General features: G+C 41.7%; 1 protein-coding gene across 1 annotated transcript in view; it reads left to right on the forward strand.

Annotated features, from left to right (window-relative positions):
- HMBOX1 (homeobox containing 1) overlaps window positions 1–25,125 on the forward strand; it is a gene marked incomplete at both ends in the record, with an annotated part of 113,309 nt that overhangs the window by 66,548 nt on the left and 21,636 nt on the right. Inside the window, 3 exons of the mRNA XM_081997536.1 lie at window positions 26–111; window positions 9,975–10,085; window positions 17,646–17,799. Coding sequence (XP_081853662.1) covers window positions 26–111; window positions 9,975–10,085; window positions 17,646–17,799 — 351 coding nt within the window. The remainder of the gene's footprint in view (window positions 1–25; window positions 112–9,974; window positions 10,086–17,645; window positions 17,800–25,125) is intronic.

Below are 25,125 nucleotides of genomic sequence, written 5' to 3' on the forward strand. Positions count from 1 at the left end.
GTGTTCTCTTTTTTTGTTTTGGTAGGAGGGACAGCAGTGTGATAAAGGAGGAAATCAAAGCCTTCCTAGCCAATCGGAGAATTTCCCAAGCAGTTGTTGCACAGGTAACAGGTAAGAGCTTGGGGAGTCCTTTCTTCATTTTGGGAAGCTATGTCTAACTGCTGTCTGTGCATGGTGCAGATGTTGGAATATTGCTTGACTTTCTGCATTGCAGTGCAGATCTGTCAGCTTAGTCATGATAATGTATGCCTTTGATTTAAGACCCATTGTCCCGCACATCATGGAACTTCCCCAGTGAATCACTTTTTCTTTTTTTCTTTTTTTTGTAGCTTGTGCTAGCAGATTTTATTTTACAGCATTATAATAGGCCTGGAGTTCGTATCTTAAAATGAAAACGGTTTTCCTTAATTCGTAAATTGTTCGTTGAGTGCGGCAAATAGATGCGTATCTGCATCTCTGTGTGTGCAGAGAGATATATAAAATATGTATTTATGTTATAAAATATATATGAAAAGTCAGGAGACTGAGCTATAGCTGGTATCACTACATCCATAAGTCGGGTTATGATAGTTTGTTGTATTTCAGTCACTTGCCTTTGAGTCACGATTAATGGAAATCGGATGTGAGGTTGAGGGGATGACCATATAGGTCAGATTTTACCTAGAAAGAGTAGCAGTTCTCTTTTTGCCCCCTGCACTGTACCTTCTCTCTTTCACATTCAGGACAAGTGAACAGACTGCCGTGATACCACTTACTCCTTGGGTGGGTTTCCAGAGCTCTACACAAGCAGTAACAAAGTCTTACTGCTCCTCCACAGGGTAGGGTGGTATAGTTCTCCTTTACAGGCTCACACTGCTTGTCCGGAACAGTGTAGCTGGCAGCATATTTAGGATGAAGATTTGATGGTAAAATAGAGATAGCTCAATCCCATGTTATATCTATAACATTTATTCATTTTTAAACTCAAGCTTGGCTAAAGATCTTGAAACAGATCGTTTTTAAGGTTCCTTGATGACTAGGAATGCCCAACCAGCAGGAGGGAAGTTGTTCTTTTATGATAGTTCCAGTATTTGAAATGTCATAAGAACCCATCTGTCTGGGAGATCTGGGTTTGCAGACATGCTAGCTAGCAGTTGAGGTAGGCAGGCAGAAACGGGTGTTTGAGCCATGGAGCCAAGAATTCCTTTCACGTCTCCAACTCCTCTCTGTGATCTTGGTCAAAATTACTTCTCCTTCCCTGCTTTTAATTTCAGCTGTAAAATCATGAGATTAACATTTTGTATAACTCTAGGAATATTGTTAGCGTTATCAGATGTGTTAGCAGTAGTACTTCAAAAATTAAATGCTAAGTCTAGTTCCTTAAATTGTACCTGAACTCTGACGTTTTGGTAGTTACTGGGTCACTCCCCTACTTTTGTGCAGTCCTTGCCTGGATATAGCCCTGTAGTAACACATCTCTGAATTAACCTCTGCGTAGCACCCTTCACATCTACCAGCAAGTCAAACTAGTTTCCCCTTCAAGAGAAGTAATGTGAAGAGGAAAAAATTGCAGAAAAAGTGTTTCCAAAACAAGCCAGGTTTTTTGTGTGTGTTTGTTTGTTTGTTTTCTTGGCCAGGCAGATTACTGCATGCAGGGCCATTGAATCAGAATCACCACACCAAATCTAAGAGAGAATGTATATCAGTAAAAGGAACTGATCTAATTCTAATGAGGTGTCTCGGTGCATGTCTTGATAACCCCAGCAGGCAGACTGTAGTAAAGTTAAGACCAGTCTCTTCACACCTGACCATTTTGCTCCTTCCATGCTCAACCTACTCTCTTGGATTTCAGTTGTTGAAGCAATGAAGTTGCCATTTAGCCTTTGGGAGCTTTCACTGTCTTTGCTAGGCTGTTTCTCCTAGGAGTAAACAGCACCATCCACTTTGTACATGGTTGACTAAATTTCACACCCATCCCACTCAGCCCGACTGCGTAACATGGCAGGAAATGCAGAATGTACTCACACAGTGATCAGAGAAAATATTACTAGAAGTCTCTTTCTAGCCTATCAGTGGGACAGAACAAATACTGAACTAATGGCACTGTGTTATTTTCTTGTTTTCAAGCCAAATCATGGAAAACCAGATAGATCTAAAGGTTAAATGGCTACGTCCTTTTGCAACTGACCCAGTAGTGTTTCTATGGACCTTTCAAATAAGAAAAGAAAGTGGTGTTTTGCACATGATGCTGTTTCTCAAGAAGAGATAGCTGCAAGGCTTGTGCTGCACTGTGACACACCGTTTTTTTCCCCCACTTCCCTTTGCAGTTGAACTGTGTCATCTTCCATATGCTTGGTGGGAAGGTCTACGGGAGCTGATTCATTTCAAATATAACCCATTTCATTCAAATATAGCCTTGTGTATGCAGATGCGTAATACTTACATGCCACTATGAAGTACATAGTTATGGCTTATCTGAACGGAATAGTAAATCTCAAAGAGATGTTAGAGGACCAGATTAAAGAGTGTGCTCAGCACTACTGGGGAGAAACATCAGCTTCCTTTCAAAAGCACAGTACAGTGAAGAGTGACTGAAAATAGCTTGGGGCAGAGACACAGAGCAGAAAGCATGTATCCCAGGGCTCTCACTTCCAGAGTTGTCTTAGGCCTGATGAGTGCTACTTGACTTCTGTATTCTTCAGATGTATCCAACATCCCTTCCCATTCAACTGTGAAACGGGCTCCCAAGGAAGGCCTGGAAAGCACTTTTGGTTCATTAAGCAAGCAGGTTGTATAGGCAGAGGTAATGCTTTGCAGAATGTATCATAGAATCGTAGAATGTTTAGATTGGAAGGGACCTTAGAGATCATCTAGCCCAGCCCCCTGCCATGGGCAGGGACACCTTCCACTAGACCAGGTTGCTCAAAGCACTGTCCAACCTGGCCTTGAACACTCCCAGGGATGGGGCATCAACCACCTCTCTGGAACCTGGGCCAGGGTTTCACCACCCTCATTGTCCAAAATTTCTTCCTTCTATCTAGTCTAAATCTCCACTCTTTTAGTTTAAAACCGTTACCCTTTGTCCTGTCACAACAGGCCCTGCTAAAAGGCCTCTCCCCATCTTTCTCCTAAGCCCCCTCCAAGCCCCAGCAGCTGCACTAAGGTCTCCCCGGAGCCTTCTCTGCTCCAGGCTGAGCCCCCCCAGCTCTCCCAGCCTGTCCTCCCAGCAGAGCTGTTCCAGCCCTCGGAGCATTGCTGGGGCCTCCTCTGGCCCCGCTCCAGCAGGTCCATGTCTCTCCTGTGCCGAGGGCTCCAGAGCTGAACGCAACATTGCAGGGGGGTCTGCCCGGAGCGGGGCAGAGGGGCAGAATCCCCTCCCTCGCCCTGCTGGCCACGCGGCTTTGGGGGCAGCCCAGGACACGGGTGGCTTCTGGGCTGTGAGCGCACATTGCCGGCTCCTGTCCAGCTTTTCACCCACCACGACCCCCAAGTGCTTCTCGTCAGGACTGCTTTCAATCCATTCTGCACCCAACCTGTATTTGTGCTTGGGATTTCCCCAGCCCATGTCCATATGATCCCAAATGGTATCATACCTTAGTATTTACACACTTAGTCTTACTGTTAAAGCGGTTTGGTAAATAATTCAGTAAAATAAAGAGGAAAAATAGATAAAAAAAATCCAAACAGTGGTCAGTAGCAAATGGCGTAGGAGAGGACCATAGGAGTGAACTTGCATCTTTTCAGGGTACTGTTCAGCCTCTAGTCATCAGTGTCCTCTTTATTATACTGCACATCGAGATGGAACCTTGTTCTGGCCAACGAACAGGCTGTGAATGGGGGCAGTTCTGTAAGAACAGATGAGCAACCCACAGAGACTGGTGTGCTTACAGCCTCCACCACCATTTGTTGTAATACACACATAGCAAGCTGTTTCTGGAGGCTGCAGTGCAGATGTTGGGCATATTTCAGTTGCCCATCCACTGGCTACCACCCTGAATCAGCTGGAAGGCATTTGTTTAGCACTTGAAATAAAGGCAGAATAGCATGACCTCAGCTTTTAGCATTCACCTCTTCTGCCCGGGGAAGAGAGGCAAGAAAGAAATGAAAAATTTATGACTGGCTTTGTCCAGGAGGAGAGTTGTTTGGCTTGGGTACCCATGCTGTCAACTCCTCTCCTTTCAATCTCTACAAATTTCTTTACAACTCTAAAAAATTGTGTGTGTGTGTAATGGGAGGGGAGAATGTCATGGAGGGGGGAAGGACGTAATAGTACATCTGAACAGCGATATTAGACCTTTAGCTAGGAACCGAAAACCTTACTTGCTTTTCTTAATTATGGCTGAGTTTGAAGTTGGCCAAATTGGACATACAAGTGATGAACTTGAGCTAAACCAATGTATTTGCATGTCTTCAAATTGCAGGTCTTGGATTAGCGGCTGGGGAGCGTAATGTTTATGACCACATTTGTCCCTATTTTATGTCTTGTGTTCTGTCCTTGGTGCAGGAACTTCCACTGCAACTTCTGCCCCTTTAAACTTTCATTTTACTTTATTTTGTTAATCGTTCAAGTCACTTGTGATTTCATTCAGAAGTATCCTTCTCCTTTTTCTCATCTTAATTCTAATCTTGCAGTGCACTTAACAGAATATACACTCCTACATCGGCCACAATCCTACAAAGCACAATAAGCAGCCTTGTATTTACAGACTCCGCAGCAGTAAACGGCTTTTGCTTTTGTTTTTCCTGTGCTGCAGTGCAATGGGATGGGAAGTGATGGAGAGGGAGGATACATGAGAGAGGAACGCAGAGCTGAAGGTTAAATTCAGCTGTTGCAGTAGAACAATTTTTTTTGCTCTCTCAGTCTTTATAAAATTACCAGAAACTTTAAAAGTCATTTAGATAATGAATCTGACAGGGAAAATTAAACCTGGAAGACATTCTACAGGGCTGCGTTGTGTACTGAGAGAAGAGGGCAGGTTGGAAAATAGTAACAGAGTATGAAATGGTGACTTGAAAATAAAGGAATGATTGATAAGAAGCAAAAACCTAGCATAACACTTATTAGTGCTGGTCCTAAATACAGGAGCAGCTTTTTATAGAAACTTTTTTAATGGTGTCTGTAATAAGATAAACAAGAAGCACTTGGGTTGGGCTCTGTATAAATAATCTCCTACTGATAAGAAAAATGACAGTATAAACAGGAGCTAATAATAGTTCCTGCTGAATTTCCAATCTTGTTATTTGAAGCTCCTTTTAACATAGCTGCAGCTTACCCGGGGGTAGGTATTTAGCCCTACATGTGGCAGGTGAGATGCCAAATTTTTATCAGCAGTAATTTGAAGTCATGTGCTGCAATTTGTTTTAATTGCCACCAGCATTGTATCTGGGTACCAAGTAAGTTATGGTTAGAAGAAAAAGGATAGAAAGATAAATGTGAACTTATTAGGAGATGTTGTCTCTTAGCTTCCAAATGTAGATGGAAGGTGGAGGAGATGTTTTCTGTTATGTACTACAGTAAAGGGGAGAGGGAGGAGTATATATAGATGAACCCTTTGCAGCCAGGCTAAATCCAGGCATTGATGGATGATGCCTCTGTGAGGTTTGGAAATCCTACCTTTTCCAGTTTTTTTACACATAGGGAGCGAAGGAACCGAAAAACCTTTCTTTCCTGAGGTCACAGTGGAAGCAGTCTGGTGCAGAGCAGGAATTTGAGGTCAGATTTCTCAGTTCTTAGGCTAGTACCATAAAAACTAAATCACCATTTAAAAAAAAAATCGACAACGATAAAATGCAGAGGTCTTTTGTGGTTTTGTTTTTGGTTTTTTTTAATTCTTAACACACAGAGCTTTCCAGTGTGCAGTTCTGCTAACCTTCCCAATTATTCTGCTGGTACAATTCAGCCCTGTCCTAGTCTCTCTGTATTAATTGATATGAAATCTTCAGGACTTAGCTTTATATTATGCTAAACACACACAGCATCTAACGCAGTGGATGCAGCCTTGAAGCACTGCTGTAACATAAATAAAATCCCTTAAGGTTTGGAACCTACACACAGGGGTGCTGAGGAAAATGCAGCTACAAAGTGAAACTTAACGAGTTCCACTGTGAAAAGAATTCAGAAAATTACTGAATTACTGATCATCTGAAATGGCAAGAAGCTAGATTTTGAAAAACATCTTCTTTCCTTTTTTTTTTCTTTACACTCATGACAACACAGGGAAAGATTTGTTTTTCTATGATTTTGATCTTTCCAGGTTTCCTGTAAACAAGCTTTGCTAATCTCTTAAATTGATAGATGTCCTGTGCAAGCACGTATTATATGAATCTAGGACTTTGCTTACAAACTGAAGAATTAAAATGCAGTCAGTTCCTTTCTTCTCCAAATCTGACATATTCCAGGCGCTTCTGAAAATCTCTCCTGAAAGAAACATTAAAGAAATGCAAAGCAGAGTCACTGAACAAACCTACCTGTGAAGGTGAAAACCAGTTACCAAAGACTTGATGAGTAGCAGTTTTGAGCGTTATGAGCGGATTTGTACTGCAGATAGCAGTTGCCTTCTCTTGATGATACATTTTGCCATTTCTTTTGTGTATTTGAAAGGGAAGCTTTTTCCCCAAATAATTTGTGTTGCAGAGAGCAGCGCTGGCCAGAAAAGCATGGGTGTCCTGTCATCTCCATTTTGTTTATAATTAGGAAGTGTAACCTGCTGTGGGAAGGAGTGATGTGTGACACAAGAAGTCAACATTTGAATTGCTATAATCCTTTGTGATTACCTCTTCTTTCGTCAGTATTTTCTATGAGAAAACTAGTTGTGCTCATTACAATGTGTTTGTGTCCCTGCTGATGCTGAGCCCAGAGGATGGCAGTCTTCCTTGAGGTCTGTGGTTCAGTTTGAGAGCGAATTTCCTCAAGACAGCTGGATTTTCAGTACTCCAGAGAACTTACTTCATTAATCTGCTTCTGGCAGCAGGATGATCTCTTTTTTTCCTGCCAGTGCAATTTCCTTAAGTAGCATGATTACAGACAATGTGACAGGATGGTACTGGTGGTAGTACTGGTCATCGTCCCTATGAGTCAGCTGTGTAAAACCCACTTGAGGTGCAAGAAACTCTGACATGATAATTTGGAGGTTTCATGTTTGGGGTTTTTTTAATTGAAAGGAGTGAAGAATGGGTTTGTGATTAAGATGCTGTATGGGGATCTAGGAGATCCTGGATCAGTTCATCTGCTACAGATCTTGCATGTGTCATCTGCTACAGATCTTGAATCAGTCATGCTGCTGGAATATACAGTTTTGGGGCCTGTAAACCAAGCCAAGGTGCAGATGAAAGAAATTTTATATCTTAAAAACAAAAAGAGGATGAGTGGTATCGGTAGAGGAAACTTTTAAGAAGCTCAGCTCTCATTATGGATCTCTGAAACAAGGAAAGAGATTGATAAAAACCAGAAAAGAATGATAGGAAATGGGACTTAAAAGGGTCTCCTAGAGGTCATCCACTACATTCCTATGACCAAAAGCAAGACCAGCTGCCTAAGCCATACCTGACATGGTCTCTGGGTTTGCAGCATTGCTATAGAAGTCTGCTAGCCAAAAAGCAAAATGGGCTGTGGGCTTTTTGCTAATGCGAAAAATGCTACGGACTGCAGTGCTGTTCATGAGATACCGTAGTGAAATAATAATGTACTGCAAATTTATAGCGCTTTTGTTGAATCTGTGCATCTCTGTGTCCTTTACAAAGCTCCGTTTTGTAGAAACAACTTCATAAACTGTGAGGACTCACAATGAGTCAAGGATGGACATGGCAATACACAGCTTGAATCTTTTGGCTCCTGCTCCCTTGCTTTCTCTCGAGCACATTGTCTGAAGTGGCTAACATCTGTACCACTTTGTGACAGTATCAGGAAGCCTCTTGAGCAGAATTTGGATTTTCCACTATACGGCTCTTGTTGAAGATACTTAATCTCTATTTATAATTTTTATCTAATAATGCTTTGTATTTATATCTTATGTTGTTATCCAAATGCTCCGCAAACACTAATTCACTGCAATAAGTGTAAGTGGACTGTAGTAAACAAGTAAATTAATGGTGCTGTTACTCATTGATTAATAGGAGCTATGCAGCCAAAAGCAGTGAGGCACAAACATTTGTCCCACAGCACTGTGTTAAAGAAATGGCTTTTATAAATCATAATAATAGGTAAAGCGCTGCACATTTTCGAAACTTGGTCTTTCCACTGGTGATCAGCCATCTAGATTGCATGATTTCAACTCGACTGAAGCCTTGTTTTGGGCTGGAGAGTTTTATCAACTTCTCTTGACTTCTTTTGATACTAACTTGCATTGCTGCCATAGTTACTTGATGTAAACTTGGCAGAATCTCAGGTTTGTGCTTGGTTGAATAATTCCACTTCCCTAGTAGTATAAATTCAATTACATATCCTAATGTGGGCCCTGGGGGTAGTCAACTTTTGACTGCCCCAGCTGTTTCTGAACTCTTTCAGTTGTGGGGCAAAGGCAGTCTCTGGGAACAAGTGTTAAGAAGATCAATAAACGTATGGGAAACCAAACCAAATCAGGCTGTTTTGTGGGCAGAGCTCTGCTGAGTAGCAGTAAGCTTCTGTACTCGAAACAAAACACACCTATGGCTTTTCCCCAGGACAATTAAAACTTCATAGGCTCCGGAATTCTGTATAAGGAAGAACAGTTCAGAGCATAAACCCTGTGATTTTAAAAATCTGCTTGGAGTAAGCCCACCTGAATACGATACCCAAGAGTCAAGTTTAATCATTCTAAAGTTAACTAGCTTCAGTGTTCAACGCAAGGAAAAAAAGCATAGTAAAACCCCTGTATTAGAAGTGGTAACACTACAGGGGGTTGTTTTTCATGAGTTAAATATGATTATGAGATCTTACAAAACCTTGATGCATCTCGAGAGGGGAGAGGTAGTTCAGTTTCCATGTGAAAACCAGCTTCCTACCTGCCTCGGTGTTATCACCAAGCAGGTGGTGGCACAGGTGGTGTTCAGCAGTATATTGTTACTTGGAGCACCTCCTAAAACTTGAGTTCTCAGGAGAGTTTAGATGTTGTTAACCCTTTCTGATCACTGAAGACCCTTGTGGAAAGCACAGGGAGTCCTCCTACCTGAAGTACTGCTTCAGTTATTCAGCAAACTATGTATTTTTGGAGTTTTTCAAATGAATCTACAGTTCACCTCCTAGTGCACTTTTAAACCTCTTGCTTTATTTGGTTTCTGTCCTTCTAATCACTTCTTTTCCCTTTCTACATTGATTCTTCATTCAGTGTCATGCTGTGGAAATAACTGTATTAACGTCTAGGGGTTTTTCCTCTTTTACTGTTTTCTTAGAAGTCTTGCTTTACAAACTCCGGAACTTTTGGTCACTAATCTTGCCTGGATGCCTAGAGCTTGAATCCTGCTTTGCAGCTTTTGCTTTTGCAACTGCCCTTTCCGTTTTGTTTTCTGGCTGTTGCTAGAGCTGCTGATAGCTGGCTTGTTCCATTTCTGGGTTGATTTAATCTATATCACACAAACTGTTTCTGTGTTTATCTCCCTTCTTATTCAAGCACTGAATGATAATGATCTCCTAACTATCCTTATTTATGCATATCAGTGGGTAAAGGACTTGTTCCCATTTCACAAATGAAAAAATTTAAGAATCGGGGAAGTTGTGGACAGTTCAAGTTGGTGGTAGATTTGGCTTCCCAGTTTGTACCCTCTTTGCTTGTAGGTCGATTGTGCTGATTCCAGGAGGTACCTTGATTAAGGTTGAAAATGACAACAGGGAGAAGTTAAAGCGGTTAAGGACAGGGCAGGAAAGCTTGAACTCTCTACTTTTTCTGTGATTGAAACATTATGAGTTGCTGGGCTTTGTAAGACAACGCCTTTTATCAGAATATAAACCACTTTAAAATGTTTTAAAAAGAACAAGTTTTGCTTTCCTCTTTCTCTCTTTTTTTTGTTCTGTTTTTTTACAGGTATCAGTCAGAGCCGGATCTCCCATTGGCTGTTGCAGCAGGGGTCAGACCTGAGTGAACAAAAGAAAAGGGCATTTTACAGATGGTACCAGCTTGAGAAGACAAATCCTGGTAAACAAATATAGCCTAAACATCTCCTGCTCTTTTATTTATGGAAAAGAAGCCTTTTGTCACTGTTTTTCATTATCATTGATCATTGACTTCTTGGTCTGGTGTACTGAAGAGGTATTCCCTCTGACCAGTTTACTTTTTAGGAAGATAGGAACGAATCTGTGCTTTGCTTTGCAGCAGACTATCTGGAGCTGACTGATTCATAGCTGTCTGTCCAGCTCCTCACTCACAGTTGCTTGCCCTGTCCTCTCGCTGCTAGCTAACTCTGGGAATCAGAAGCAGTCAGTGAAGTCATGGTCAGCTAACATGAAATATGTGATGAGGCTCTTGAGAATGAACAAATACAAGACATTAATAATGTCTGCATAATAGAAAGTTGCAGCAAAAAAACCCACATTTTGTCAGAGAGGAACTTTGGGGTAACTTCAGAGGGTTTTGGGTTGGATCTCAAGCTCATGGATGGGATGTTGATAGTTACTGTGATAAGTTGGAGATGCGTCTCTCATCTCACCTGCTTCTCCAAATCTCAAAATAAATCTTAAATATAAAATGAGAAGTAAAGCTCCTCATTATTTTTAACTAACCAGCAATCTTCAAAATCACAGTTGAATTAATTTCCTTGCATTATTCTTCTCCATAGATTTTGTTTGACCACCGTTCTTTTCCCTTCAGCGGTTTTATTGTAAAGATCAAAATATTTACATTTAATTTCCTTTAAACAATGGCATGATTAAATTAACTGTGTAATTGTTTTAAGGAATTTAAGACTCAGGCTCTCTAATGTGAACTTGGCTTCAATATCTAGAATTCTATTAAGAAAAATTCCAGTGAAAACAAATCCTCAAAACTTCTGCTTTGTGTGTAAGCTGAAAATCAAGAGGCTCCAGCTGTCAGTTGGCCCGAGAATACTTTAAGCTGAACCCAGCTGAGCCTCTCCTTTCTGTTCAGCATCTAGAAAATTGCTGTAAAGAATGAATGTGCCAAGGGTTGTGAGGTGCTGACAAGCTGCAGGGATCGCTGAGAAGCCTTGATTTTGCAGTGGCTGGAATTACGATACTAAGGATCAGCAAAGTTACCGGAGACAACCGTTTAGCATCAGCTGCTTTGAAAGCCTCCAGTTGTACCCTACGAAGTAACTCTCAGCCATTTCCCTTTGATGGAAGGTATTGCCTCCAAAACAGTGGAGAGAACTAGACGTTTTTTGGAAGATGTATTTTGGAAAAACCCCCTAAAGTCCTCTCCTAATGATGAGAACTGTTGTGTGGATCTTTCCTATAGCCTTGCACCTTTTCTTTCCAATACCATTTGGAGCTGTTTAAGAACTAGTGTTCTGGGCTGGGATAAGAGAAGCCTTGTCAAACTTAGCACTAAAATCTTAACTTCTTCCTCTTAACCTTCTTTCTTTCCCTGTATCCACAAGCTTACATCTTGTTTGTCCTCTGGCTCTTGAGAAGCATTTAAGGAAAGAAGACTAGCAACACTGAAGGCTACAGCTTAAATTGAAATGAATCGATGTTAACCTCTACTTTTCTGACACACTGTCTTGCTGAGGTCTTGTTCACTTTTCTTTATACGCACATGGAAAAATCTCTTGAAGAGTGGTTGTTTGGGTTTAACCTTTTTTCAAATTAAGAGATCTTATACAGTATTTTTAAGAAGCATAAAAGGCAAAATGGCATCTCTGCCAGTGCCAACAGACTATTTGGATGTGCTTAAATTCCCTTTAGAACTAAATAGCGTTTGGTTTCTTTCTGGAAGCTGAAGGGGAAACCCTCAGCTTTCCCACAGCTGTTGGAAGAGTCTACTTGAGGAAAATGGTTGCGTTATTTATTGTAGGATAATCCACTGCTTTGAACGATTGCCATCTACTATATTGCAGGTCAGACTGGCTAGCCAAGAGATAATCAACATGCATGTGTGCAAGCGTATACAGTGTATTAAGGAAGGTACAACCTTGTGCAAAGCATCCTGGATTTAAGTTACTGTTGTAAAACCAATTTGGAGCCTGAGTTTTGGATACTACTTACCGTATCCTGTGCTTAGTAGATTCGACTAGCCGTTCTGCTGTGTTCTTTAGAGTCAGAAAATATGAAAATCGGTAGAGCCTCCTGCCATCTTCACAAAGAAGCGATGCCATCACTGCAGTTTCTGTGGAGTGTAAAAGATTGTCCTCCTTTGAAGAAACTTAAGATGTTAAATGGCTGGCATGTGTTTTTTCTATTCGCTTACTTACTAGGAAGTGACATTTGGCTTTCTATTCTCGTAGCCCATCTTTTCCTATTCCAACTGCTGGGAATAAAATATCAATTTTATTGAGATTTAATTATTATTTTAAATCTCCTTTGAGTGACATTCAGGTCTCTCTGTGCAGAAGCACCTACACATTTGAGTTACCACTGGGCAAAGTAAGGTATTTGGGAACTTCTAGTTCCTGCATTTCTGTTTTTCCTTATTATGGAAAAATGGATCTTTAGAGTAAGCCCATTTTCTGACTGAATTTGTTTGTGTAGTAATGGAAAGAAAACTTTCACTTAAAATTGAAACAGTTTTGAAGGACTAGGACACCAGATATAAAGAATTTATGAACTGTAAAGAATGAATAGTTTCATGAGGAAAGGGCTGGAGATCACTTGGCAGACCTGTAGTCTTTCCTTGGTTCTGCCAGTTTTTCTGTATGGCTCTTAGCAAATTATTTCACCTTTGTACCTCACTTTCCCGTCTCCTAGGTAAAGGTGAGACCACTTTCCTGTGTATGACTTGCCTGCCTTGCCTGTAAGGTCCTCGCAGCAGGGACTGTCTTTTACTGTGATTATATACTGCACCCAGACAGAAGTTTCTAATAATATAGCGGACAAAAGATGACTTACAAATACATCAAAAGAGATTTTATTTTTCTTTTTTCAAAATGTATAATGGTGCTATATAACACTTTAAATCATCCACAAGCAGTCCTGAATCTGCAAACCAAAGATCTTTGGGTTGTGAAGCCTTAGGGCAGTTTTTGAGACGTTGCTGCCGTTGAGATGTTGCTAGATGTTGCTCCTATACAGAAGAGACTCAGCAATTCCATCACGTTCGTTATGTGCCAGCTTGCTTTGGCCTGTTGAATATGCTGTTTGTTGTTCGCTTAGTTTTGATTGCTTATTTGCATGGGTACTTTCTATATTTCTCCTATCTTTGGTGGCGGGTGTTCAGGCAACAGCAGACTGGAACATTGCAAAAGAGACTTAAGTCATGGATCAGAAAAAAACCCCAACACTTTTCCTACGATATGCAATAATCTTGCTCAAAGATTTCTTGATCAATGTTTTCCTTGTAGGAGTGATGTCAGAGTTAATAGCAACGCTGCAAATTCCAGCGTACTAGTGATTGTAAATTTTTCTGGAAGCAGCTGCCAATTAGGGTGAAAGGCAGTTTTTTGTTGAAGGGAAAAAGTCAGTGCTAAATGTTAGTGTTTGAAAGGTCTTTAATCCAATTAATCGGGATGCTTTTCATTTAGATGGGGCTTTTTTTGGACAGGCACCACATCTCTTGTAGAGGACTGAGAGCATTTTGGCGGTAGATAAATAGTATAAGTTTCAGAAGCCAGTATATGAGTGCATAGAGTCCTATAATGTACTGGTTGTTTTTTTCCAGAGCCCATGGGTTTTAAATAAATAAATAAATATTTATCGATTTAAAATATAAATGAAAAACAATTATTCTTTACATTGGTAGTTGTTCGCCTGATTAGTTTGGCTGGCACTGGGTCTTGGGCAATGTGGAAAGTTTGTCATGGAGTAATGTCAGCACGTCTTGCCTCTGTGTACTGCAGACTGAAGCTGGCACCTAGAAATGATGTGTTGAAGTTACAGATGGATACAGACTGCTTCCATTTAGGCTGGATATTTATTTCTGCCAGTCTTCTGTAATAAGAAGGCAGCTGTGGTCACCTTGGAGAAAACCATGTGCTCTTCCTCCTTGAACGAAAGGGATAAAGAAGGGTAGTTATATCAAGATGTAGCATCTCTTGTGTTATTCCCGTAGCAGTTCTTGTTTAGCTATAAAAAAAAGGCTGCCCAAAGGAAAAAAAAAAAAAAAATCAGGGGCTGGATACCTCATGAGATTTGCCTGGAAACGTATTGTTGGTGATTTACTATTTTACAGAGCTGCAGAGAAAATGGTCCCATAGCTCTGATCCTTTGCATCCAAGCCATGAGCTCCATAGGGAACCTTCTGCTGTGCAGGCTGCTGATTCAAATCCAGCCTGGCTCAGTAGTAACTGAAAGGTGTTCATCATGTGATCTCAGGTCAGTCTGGCTCAAAATAAAGTGTGGCATCTGTTCTTATCAGGATAATATATGACAGGTACTTGCTGCAAAGACTTGCTACTAAATGGTTTCCTGGAGCTGGGCTGAGGCTTGCTCCAGCCGTTCTGCGCATCGCCGCTGTATGGCAGGGCCTCTCCGAGGCGTGTGATGGGAGCAGCAACTGCACGTGACACTTTTAAGAGCAATGCTCTTTTTTTGGGATAGTGTCTGGGATGTGCTGAGAGAAGGCACACCTTTGCCCTGAGGGACCTTGAGTATAGAGATAGAGCTGCATTCCAGTTGGAGAGCACCGCTCTTGCCTCCTCTCCCCAAAACCCACCCGCAGCATCCCCGGAGTTGTACCCCACATTTGAGAAAATGCTGGCTTGCACGAAGAAAAGAGGGTGGTGGTGCAAAAGGTACTCGGCACTGGCAGGTAGCGAGGGATGTCGCTTTTCATTTTTCTCTGCAAAAGGAGTTCTCACGAGATGGTTCACCTCTACACCCCTTATAGATGTCTTGCTTTTTGATGCATATACTGAGATGAAAATCTCATACTGCATTTCCTCCACTCATTCTGCTCAAGAGAAGAGTTTTATTTCTTAAAAGCTGTTTGAGAGGTTTGTGAAAAGAATCTGAACTAGTAACCAGGATGTAACTTATTAAGTTGTAAAGAAGTAGAGCTGGGTGGCGAGAAGATTGCGGTGAAGCTTTGGAACAGTAGAATAAATGGGAGCCCCAAGTGCTCACTTAATTGAGGGGGATGGAGAAAAAACTCCATAGTTGCCATATCAAATGCGGCAGCAGTGCATATAGCCACAGCTTTTGCCACTCAGCTAGAGCCAAACACGTTTTGTGCCTCTGTTGCATTCAGATGCTTCTGTCTTTCTGTGTGTGCAAGAACAGTGGTGGGTACTTGCTTGTCATTCTCAGCATACTTTCTCTCTTATCTGCTGCTGATATTGATGTTACCCCTAGAAAAGAGAAATAGGTGAATTGATCTAGCAAGGCTACTAAAACAAAAAAAGCATCTTACATCCAGTAAGTGAACGTATCAGTAGCAGGAGCAAATTTATACTTTAAATGCAGATGTTTTTTCAACCTTTGTCTGACAAATCTTGGGCAAATTTAATGGAAGTACTCAGCATCTCTTACCTTGATGTTCAGCGTCACTGATATTCCCATATTCTGCCTTTTTTCTTGAGAACTTAAATCCTCAGATGAGGAGACTATATTGCTAAGACAATGCAGGGAAATGAATTTCTTGTCTTGTTCTCTTCTGCCTTTTTTTTTTTCTTTCTAGTTTCTTTTGTTGTTTCGTTTTTGACATGTATTTAAAGCCTAGCAACCCGATGCTGAACCCAACCTGAGCAAATGCTGGAAAAAGTAGATAAGGAACTTTCCTTGAAATGGCCTCCCAGTAAATTGGCAATGTAGGAAATATTTCATGTGTCAGTAAAACTAAGTAATCTGTGTAGGCTCAGTAGCCTACACAGTAGAGTGTAATAAGAGTTGCCGTCCATTGTGCATGCAAGGCAGAGGCTGTGGCCTTCACTTCCTATATGCTTCTCCTGGGTAAAATATTTACAGAATAATAGAATCATTAACGTTGGGAACCGTTAACCCAACGCCACCATGCCCACTAAACCATGTCCCGAAGCGCCACATTCACACGTTTTTTGAACACCTCCAGAGATGGAGACTCCACCACCTCCCTGGGCAGCCTGTGCCAATGCCTGACCACCCTCTCGGTGAAGAAATTTTTCCTAATATCCAATCTAAACCTCCCCTGGCACAACTTGAGGCCATTTCCTCTTGTCCTATCGCTGGTTACTTGGGAGAAGAGACCAACACCCACCTCACCACAACCCCCTTTCAGGCAGTTGTAGAGAGCGATGAGGGCTCCCCTCAGCCTCATAATTTAGATTATTTTGGGATCCACTACCTAACACACATGCAAGCTCCTGGCAATATGGAAAATACTCATTGTGCGTTTCTGGAAATGAACACAGCCAAATGCATAAATAGCTAATTTCTTGCTTTTTAACTGTAGGAATTTGTTTATTGGTTAAGCTTTAAGTTCCTTTAACCCTTTTACTCTGTTTTAAATGAAACAGGCAGTGTTGTTTCACTAATACAGTATGTTTTTATGATTAAATCCTAACCATTCTGAGCAAGTCTGTGTACCCAGAGGGATTTGCTGTCTCAGCTCTGCTTTTACGTGTGCACGATACTGTATTCCTCCTACGAGCAGAGCTGCTTGCTTCTCTTGGATCTATCTAGGCTGGTTCAGTGCACGAATTCCACTTGAGCTCAGTGTGCATATGGGATATAGGTAGTGATTTATCTTTTCATATGCCTGGGGTTTTTTGAGTTTTTTTGCACACAAGAACATCTATTTCTTCCCTCCAGGGGAAGTCACTGAGCACAAAGCTGTCCTTTAGAACATACCTTGTTTTACATACTAACGTCCTATACCAGGTTCCCATCCTCGCCAAGGGATGTACAAAAGATTGGTCTCCCAGTGTGTCTTGATTTATCTTGATTTATTAACTGGGAGGCTGCTGTGGAAAGAATCGGGGGTAAGTTTCAAAGGGCTTTTAATAAAGGTATCGTGCCAAGTCCTGTCTCTTGCTTGAAGCTTTCCAGCTCAGGCTTCTTGAAAGGAGAAATATATCCATAGAAAGGGGAGAGAAGAGGAAAGGTGTGATGTTAATCTGCTTTCAGTGACTTTTTCAGGCAACCTGGCACTTGGGAGCCCATGTTTGCACAGGTCACAGGGTGTGTTTCTATCGGTGGAGCTATTTCAAGTGTTTACTCAGCTCTTCAGACATGTCAAAATACTTTTGGTATAAATTTACATTTTGCTTCCTGAGACTGCTGCACAATTAAATAGAAACCTACTATTTCCCATTTTGTGGCGGAAGAGGTAGCAGCGCAACCTAAATAAATCCTAGCTAGGGCATAGCTCACCCTTTCTTTAAGACATTTTTCCTCTTGATAAAGATGGGACAGCTTTTCCTAAGTGGCTATTAGCTCGGTTATGTCTCCCTTCGATTTCTGTGGTCACTTGGTACCTCTTTGGCTTGGAGGTTGGGGATGGGAACGCTAGCTGGCTTTGTGTATCTTTAAGGTGTCTTTGTTTGATAATGCTTTACTTTTTTTAGTTTGAATGGTTTCATCATCTGTCTTGTCTTTTTTTCATGAGCAGGAGTGAGAAAATGGGCATGATTTTTAATCCACTAGGAAACACAGTATTTATTATTCTTAGGGGCTACGTTAAGCATGAGACCCGCTCCTATCCCAATAGAAGAGCCAGAATGGAGACAGACGCCTCCCCCAGTCACAGCTACCTCTGGGACCTTCAGACTACGGCGAGGCAGTCGGTTCACATGGAGAAAGGAGTGCCTGGCTGTTATGGAAAGGTATGTCACTTTGGGGTTACGGAGATGGGCATTTTAAAGCCAATACAAGTGTCCTTTTTCCTGCTCTGGTGAACACCAGCTTCATTTTCATGGACGTGTTTTAGCATCATGGAAGATAACAACAGTGTAATCATTTGATTCTCAACGGTAGAGTAGGAGGAGCTATTTCACCTCTGGACAATATCTTATTTTTTGTAGGCCCTGAGACATCTTGTCCGTGGCGCAGTCTGAGAGTATTGGTGTTCAGCTCTTCCTTTGCTTTTGCAGAAACCTTTGATCTAGCCTAATCCAGGCTCTGTCTTGGTGGAGGTCTGCACGCTCTTTACATTCTACATCTCTCCTTTCCCAAATTACTGATTTATTTACTCATTTGTATCATGTTATTTTATAGTTGATACTGGCATTTGGGCAGCACTATAATTGTTCAGGATGCAGAACTTTGCCTAACAAGCGGTAGATTCCTGGCCTGACGAGGCTCTTACAAGCCTTTTACATGAGCTGGGAACAGTACAGAGCAAAGTGGGTCTTTCAAATACGTATGCAGAGTGGCAGGCGATCATTAGAGCTCCCAGCTCTTTGGTCCTGCAGAGACGAAGTGCTCTCTGAGCCTGGTTTCTGGGCTGTCTATGCTTTGCCTTTCCCTCTGCTTACAGTAATGTCTTTTTTGTGGATAATATTGTATAACAGAAAAGGGCTAGTGAACTCAAACTTAGTTTAGGGATGAATGCTTATTTCTGTTAAGGACTAAATGGCTGGGAGGAATTTTCTTCCCTCCAAGAGTGAGGAACCTCCTTTCCATGAAAGCACCCGATGAAACTCTGTGTGTGGTACACTCCTCTCTGGTTTGCAAGTCCGTTAATGGAGTCCTTGGCCAGCAGACTTTTAGGATGTGCTTTTGCCCTTTCTGTAATGTTTCTCTTTCCTCTTGCTTGCACAAGGGTCTTTGGAACCGATTAGGAGCAGGAGAGTGTCTACTTTTGCCTAAGCTAAGACCAACATACCGAGCTCCCTCAGGGACCCAAGGCTTTTACACACAAGATGGACATACTTCTGTGTGGCCACAGGCCGTCACAGCATCTTTGCAGGGCTGAGACCAGTAACTAACTCTTTGTTTCCATATTCTGTCCTGGCACTGCACTGATGTTTTCAGGTTTGCTGAATGTTTCCACAAAGGAAATAATGTAAATGTCTGAAATCTCTTCTGCTTTGCTAGACCCAACTAATGCAAAGTCCTGAAATCTGATAGTACAAGGGACTGTGTTTTTCTAGTGTCCCCCGCCGCACAGGTGGTACAATGTGCAGTAGAGGATCTTCAGCGCTTTGAAATGCTTGTATGACTGTCCTGATTGCAGTATGTAGAATGACAAAAATGCTCCAGCTCAGTATACCTTCAGGACAGTACCACCTCTTTGTTAACCCTGTGTGTGTAAAGTATGTACTTGCTCTGAAGTAGAATTGGAGCTCTTTGGGCATGGGTCTTTTCCTTCTCGGTTTCCGTCTGGCCTGAAGTGCGATAACTATTATTTGCTGTTTGAATCATGAAGTGCCTTAGACTCCTTTGCGCTAGGTGCTGTGGAAGCAGAGCAGGAGGAGAAAGCTAAGCAAGCAAGCACTACCCTTTCCTGCTTCAGATCTCTCCTAAAGCCAGTCTCTGCTGTGACACGCTCAAGAAGTCAGTCAACCTGTGATGGATTGGAATGTGTCTCTTAGAAAGATGTCAAATTTGGTTTTATATGTGGAAAGAAGCAAGTTGGTGTTGACATTGGAAATCCTCCAGTTGTGTATGCAAATACATCGTCACTTGATCTAATTTTTCATTACCCTCTTTCTTCTTTGTTGCTCTTGGTTTTGTTTGCTGTGTCTTGTGCTCTGTAAGGTCTTTACTGCTGGTTTTCTTCTTATTCTACTGGTAAATGGAGACTTCTGCCACATTGCCTTAGTCCTGGCTTTTAATATTAATTTGCAGAGTTCTTGCTGGGTCACTGCAAGCACTGAATTTCACAGCCTTGTGTGTGGGTACTGGAAAGTATGGCTGAGGAGTTTTACTTGAGGCAAGAACAAAGTAAATTTGAGCTGTGGTAAAAGCTTTGTATGACTATAAAACTACACCATAAAGCAAGTTTGGGATATGGCTGTTTAACTGTTATACTTTAATAAGCCTAGCTGAGCTGTAAGGATGAGCTGGTTTATGTGACGAGTTTTGAAAGAGTCGGAGGAGAAGACTCACTTGGGAGCCCTAGGAAGAAGCTAACTAATTTCACTGCAAGGTCACCAGAGTCTTCCAGGCTTGGCCCTAATATGACTCAAAACAGCCGCCAGGATGAAGGTAACCAGACTCCTCGCAGTCTGGCCCAAGCAGATCAGGTTCACTTAATGCCATAGGGTCAGGAATAAGCATTTGGCTCACTAAAATGATGTTTGGCATTGCATGTGGTCTGGTGCCATTTATCTGGTAATTTGCATTTTCCTCTGAAGGATTAAGTTTTGACTGTGAGTGGAGGCATCTTACTCACTTTAATGGACTGTTTTCCGTAATTAAATGCAAGTTTCGTTGGATTGTGTTTGCATGTCCTGCAGCAGCTTGATGCACCGTTGATGCACACAGGGATTTAGCTACCTAGTTTTGAGCGTCTTATTTGGGAACCTCAGTAAAGTGCTGGTACATCTAGGCTTCTAGCTATTCAGCAATGAGAAACAGAGATCCAGAAGACAATCCCATCACACTAATGCACCTCATATGAGGGCTACATGCACCTTCTTCTCTGGCTACAAAAGAGGAGCCTTCTGCAATTAGACCTAATTTTGGTGATTTAGTTAAAAGCCTGAAGGTAAGAGGACTGAATCTAGACCTTAATGGAAACTCTTGTGTACGTAATTCAGAACTACTTCTTCCTATAAACTTCTGAAATGTTGCTGTGAAGCTGTATAAACATTTCTTGGCTGAGGATCAAAGTTTTGGGCTGCTCTATCAGTTAATTGTGGTACGTGCTTTTGACTTGGATTCAGTTGGTAAGAAATGCAGTTGCTAAAAGTCGATGTGTCAAACCAGCTGAGAGCACTTCAAGGAAAAAATCTGAATTCGATTGCAAAAATTGGAGAGATTTGCATCTAGGAGCAGGCTCTCCAACTGAAAATGCACAGCACCAGTGAGGATTTAGCCCATGAGCTGAATGAGAAGGGTGAGGATTTTACGGCTAGTTTCTCTTTTTAAAAATATTTAAATCAACAAAAATTCTAGTGCAATTAATTATTATATTGGTGCAAACCTGATGTAATTATAAAGATTAGAGTTAGGGCCAGCACATATACTTAAATGTCTAATGTACATAAGTGTCTGCATACAGGGTATGCGTATTAAAGAAACTAATTGGTTTATACTGGATTTCCAGAATGCTGCTTGCGGTTTCTGTAATTCAATTCTCCAGTCTTTACTGCTTTTTTGGAAATTCTCCCAGGGTAGTTTATTAGTCGCTAGGCTTAGATTTCGGACAATAGATTCAGGTCTCTTTCTCCTTCTCTCCTTTCTGTGTTGTTGTTTTTTTTTTTTTAATATCTGTCCGAATATTTATGCTCTGAAGGTTAAGAGGAGCAATAGTTCCAGAAAGTAAAGTTCTATATTTAACTGCAGACTAGGTGTGGTTCAGACAACTGCAGTGCAAGCTCCCTCTCGCTGCTGTGCTAGTGATACCAACCTTGACCTGTTCTCTTCTTGAGCCTCCTGCTCATGAAATATGCTGAGTTTTTTGTGTGGTGATGTTGTTGTGTGGCTTACCCTTCTTTGGGAACACAGCTAAGACAACAATAGTCCTTTCTGTGAAAACCTGAGGTTAAACTTGAAAGTCTGTTTCTGGTTCAGTTTTGTGTTCTTTGTTACATCTTGTCCCACAGATTTTTTTTTTTTTTTCTTTTCACTTCTTTACTACTTCTTTTCAACCCCTCTCATTAGAACTACAAAATTTAAAATTCCCTTAGGGTTTTCTCCTTTCTTAATGAAGCTGTGTTGTCTTGTCTATTTTTTTTTAAAGTGATTTGTATTTTTCCTCTAATCGTATGTTGGAGTTGAGTTTTATCTTCTTTTTCAGGCAAAAAAACATCTAAGGTTGGCAGCTGAATCAATGACTCTATACCCATTTTAAGGCACTTCTGTTGAGTGCCGTTAAAGACTGGGGGGGGGAGTTGAGTGTTGTTTTTTAAGTATATGCTTTATCCAAAGATTAAATTAAAATAACTGTAAATTCTGCTCTAAACAAAATGAGTAATTCATCAGTTGAAAGTATTTCAGTTTGTCTAGGGAGTAGGGACTTTGCTTTTTGGTTGAGGGTTTTTTGGTTTGATTTTGTGGGTCTGTTTTTTTACTCTTAACACTTGTCTATGCTCTTGAAGCATCCTTTTGTAAAGATGTATTTAGATTAAATAAGACTAGATGATATAGATATCTATTATCCCCCTTTCATAGATAGCAAAATAAGACTAGATGATATAGACACCTATTATCCCCATTTCATAGATGGCAAAACAGAGTCAGGTGTTTCCTTGGCTTTGTGATCCAAGGCAACTTTATACATAAGAAAATGGGTTTAGATTTCTCAAGATACTAAGCGTATAGTTTCGTGATATAGCTGAGCTGAATTAACAGTTTGTCACCATCTCATCCTTAGGTGTTATCCTGTCTCATCGCCCTTCTCAATTCCTCCTCCTCAGTTTCCTTGCTCCTGCCACCCTGCGTTGTGCCAGATATCTTTCTCCTCTGATTGAAATACTGGCCAATTCAGCTTGGTTCAGAAAAAGAAATCTTTTTTATTTCCCCCTCCATTTTAGTGAATCGTTCAGCTTGCTGTGCACGGAGGGTGTGCCAGCGCTGGCTCAGGGCAGATGACAGGAGTGAACAACTGAGGGCACAGGGAAGGGGAATTAAAAAAAAAAAAAGAAAAGTACATATTTTCTATGGTGTTTTTTTAGTCGTCGTCTTTTTGTTCAGATTCTGTTTGGTTTGAGTTGGAGGAGTTCCTGGTTCGGTTAAAAGCATGGCCACGCTGCCAGTCGTGCTGGTATAATGGAAGAGGTGTCCTTTTATTTTTGCCAGGGAGCAGCAATGTATTACCCTGGTATCGCTGCCAAACGGGTCTAATTCAACCAGATTGTATTCTTGTTGCCCCTTTAAAGTGGACCCAGGTTGGTGAGGAAGGTCATCTCCGTGCCAAAACCAGTCCCTGTTGCGCTTCCATCAGCTGCACGCTTACGCTGTTGAAGATGCAGCGACGTCTGCTCTCGGGAAGGAAGGACGTTCTGCAGTGGTCCCGGGAAGCGGGGGCCGGGCTGGGCCGGCACAGCCCTGTGCACGGTTCTGGCCCTGAGCGGTATCAGTCCTGACATGCGTTATTAGAAATCCTTCCGATTGTGAAAGCGCTATTACTGCAGCTCTCCTGAGCGCTGGGGCTTCCACGACTTCCCTGGGGAAAACGAGAGCTCTATTAGCTCCTGAAATTCAGTTAGGAAATTTTCTTAGTTAATTTTAGCCCATTACTCTTAGTTACGTCTTCTAGCAGAACCTTAATACCAGCCCCATAGGGGATCTAAGTTTCCTGTGCAAGGCTTTGGAGGAGATTTAAGTTTTGGATTCATTGCATTTCTCCCTTTTCAAGCTGACAACAGAGCAGGAAGTAATGTCTTTCGGCCCCTTCCATTAGGCTTGTACATTGTTAGAAACAGAACATCAGTTTCTCGTCAATATAATGATGTCCATGGGTTGGCTCAGGAATGCTGCTCGTCTTCCTTGGGTTCGTTTTGCAGGCCGGTGAGAAGTGAGGAGTGCCGAGAGCTATGCTCTACTGTCACTATGGCCCTTGGACGTCATCGAACCTTTCGGTGACTCGCCGTTCTCAGCTGTAAACTATCTGCTACCTGCTGGGGAGGCTGAGCCAAACCAAGGAAAGGATGAGCAAGATGCTAAAAGCTTGTAACTTTTGGGTTACCAAGGAAAATTTGTGTTGGGCGTTAGGAAAAACTTTCTAACTGTAGGGATCGTTGAGCACTAAACAGGTTATCTACAGAGACTATGGAATATTTCTCAGGAGCAAATTAGCTAAAATCTGTCAGGATGGTTCTGATATACTTGATCTTAACGCAGAGGGAAACATCAGCTGACTTTACATTATTTTCCAGCTTTTTCTATTCTGTCATAAGGTGTTAGCAACTTGCAGTGGGAGGTTCAACTTCGTTAAGTCCTTTGAGGTGTAGGAAGGAGATGGTTTTTTTTAGGATCTTTGTTTGCTGTCCATGCTTGTGAAATGCTTTGAGATCTGTGGGTGCAGGCACTTTGCAACGGCATTCAGTAAAGTTCACTTTACCGTTTAGAAACAGGCGAGATCTTTTTTGTTGTCTGAAGGTTCAAGTGGTTTGGCTCAGGGTCATTGCTGTATGTCTTCATAAAATGCAAAAGCAGCCATTTTATGCTTACTACACAGTATCTTTCTTACTTTGCATTAGATCAAGCTATGTTCCCTCTTAGATGTGCATAATATGCAAGCTTCCTATTCTAACCAGCCGTAAGCAAATCCCAGTTGTTTGGCAGATTGCATGCAGTAAAATATAATGCTAGGATGTCTGTCCAAAGTGCTCGCCAGACTCTGGTCTCTTGGAGGATCCAGCACCTAATGAGTTACTTTTCTTTTTCAGGGAGCTCAGGTGCTTTTTGTATCTTTGTGTTCTCTCTCTCTCTGCTATTTTTTTTAAATAATAAAAAAGATCTGTGAGAGTGGCAACTCCCTGCAGCAGACTCCAGTTAAAATTTTTGTATCTGTCAAGGTCAAAATAACTGAAATGAACATTTGCAAAAGGAGCTGTGTCAATCTGACCTGCAGCAGCACTGTCTGGTGCAGTAAACCCACATTTTAAGAATGGGAATTCTTCTCTAGTCCAGATACTCTCCTGCATTTCTCCAGAACCAGTTGAGATACTTCAGTATTCTGTCTACCTTCTCATGAAGGTGAGAAGCAGGATCTCATCCTGAGTCATAACATTGTCTTCTCATAGCATCAAAGCTGTGTCATACATACGGGAGGATCTGTAAGGCCAAATTTACCTCTAACCTATTGTTTGCTTTTAAGAACATCTCCTGGCTCCTTCAGGGATGTCCCAGCTCACAGGCCCCATACTTCAGAGCATAGCCCTGAATGCTTACGTGTGCAACATCCAGCTGCCCTGCTTGCCTTTGCAGTGATTTCGTGTCGCCATCCTCAGCATGCAAAGCTGTGTTGGGGCATTCCATGGGGAGAGGAGGTATAGAGGCGACGTCAATTCAACCTGAGTTCCTACTAGGAAAACATG

This window comes from Phaethon aethereus (assembly GCF_964289735.1).
Source record: "Phaethon aethereus genome assembly, chromosome: 3".
Lineage (NCBI taxonomy): Eukaryota > Metazoa > Chordata > Aves > Phaethontiformes > Phaethontidae > Phaethon > Phaethon aethereus.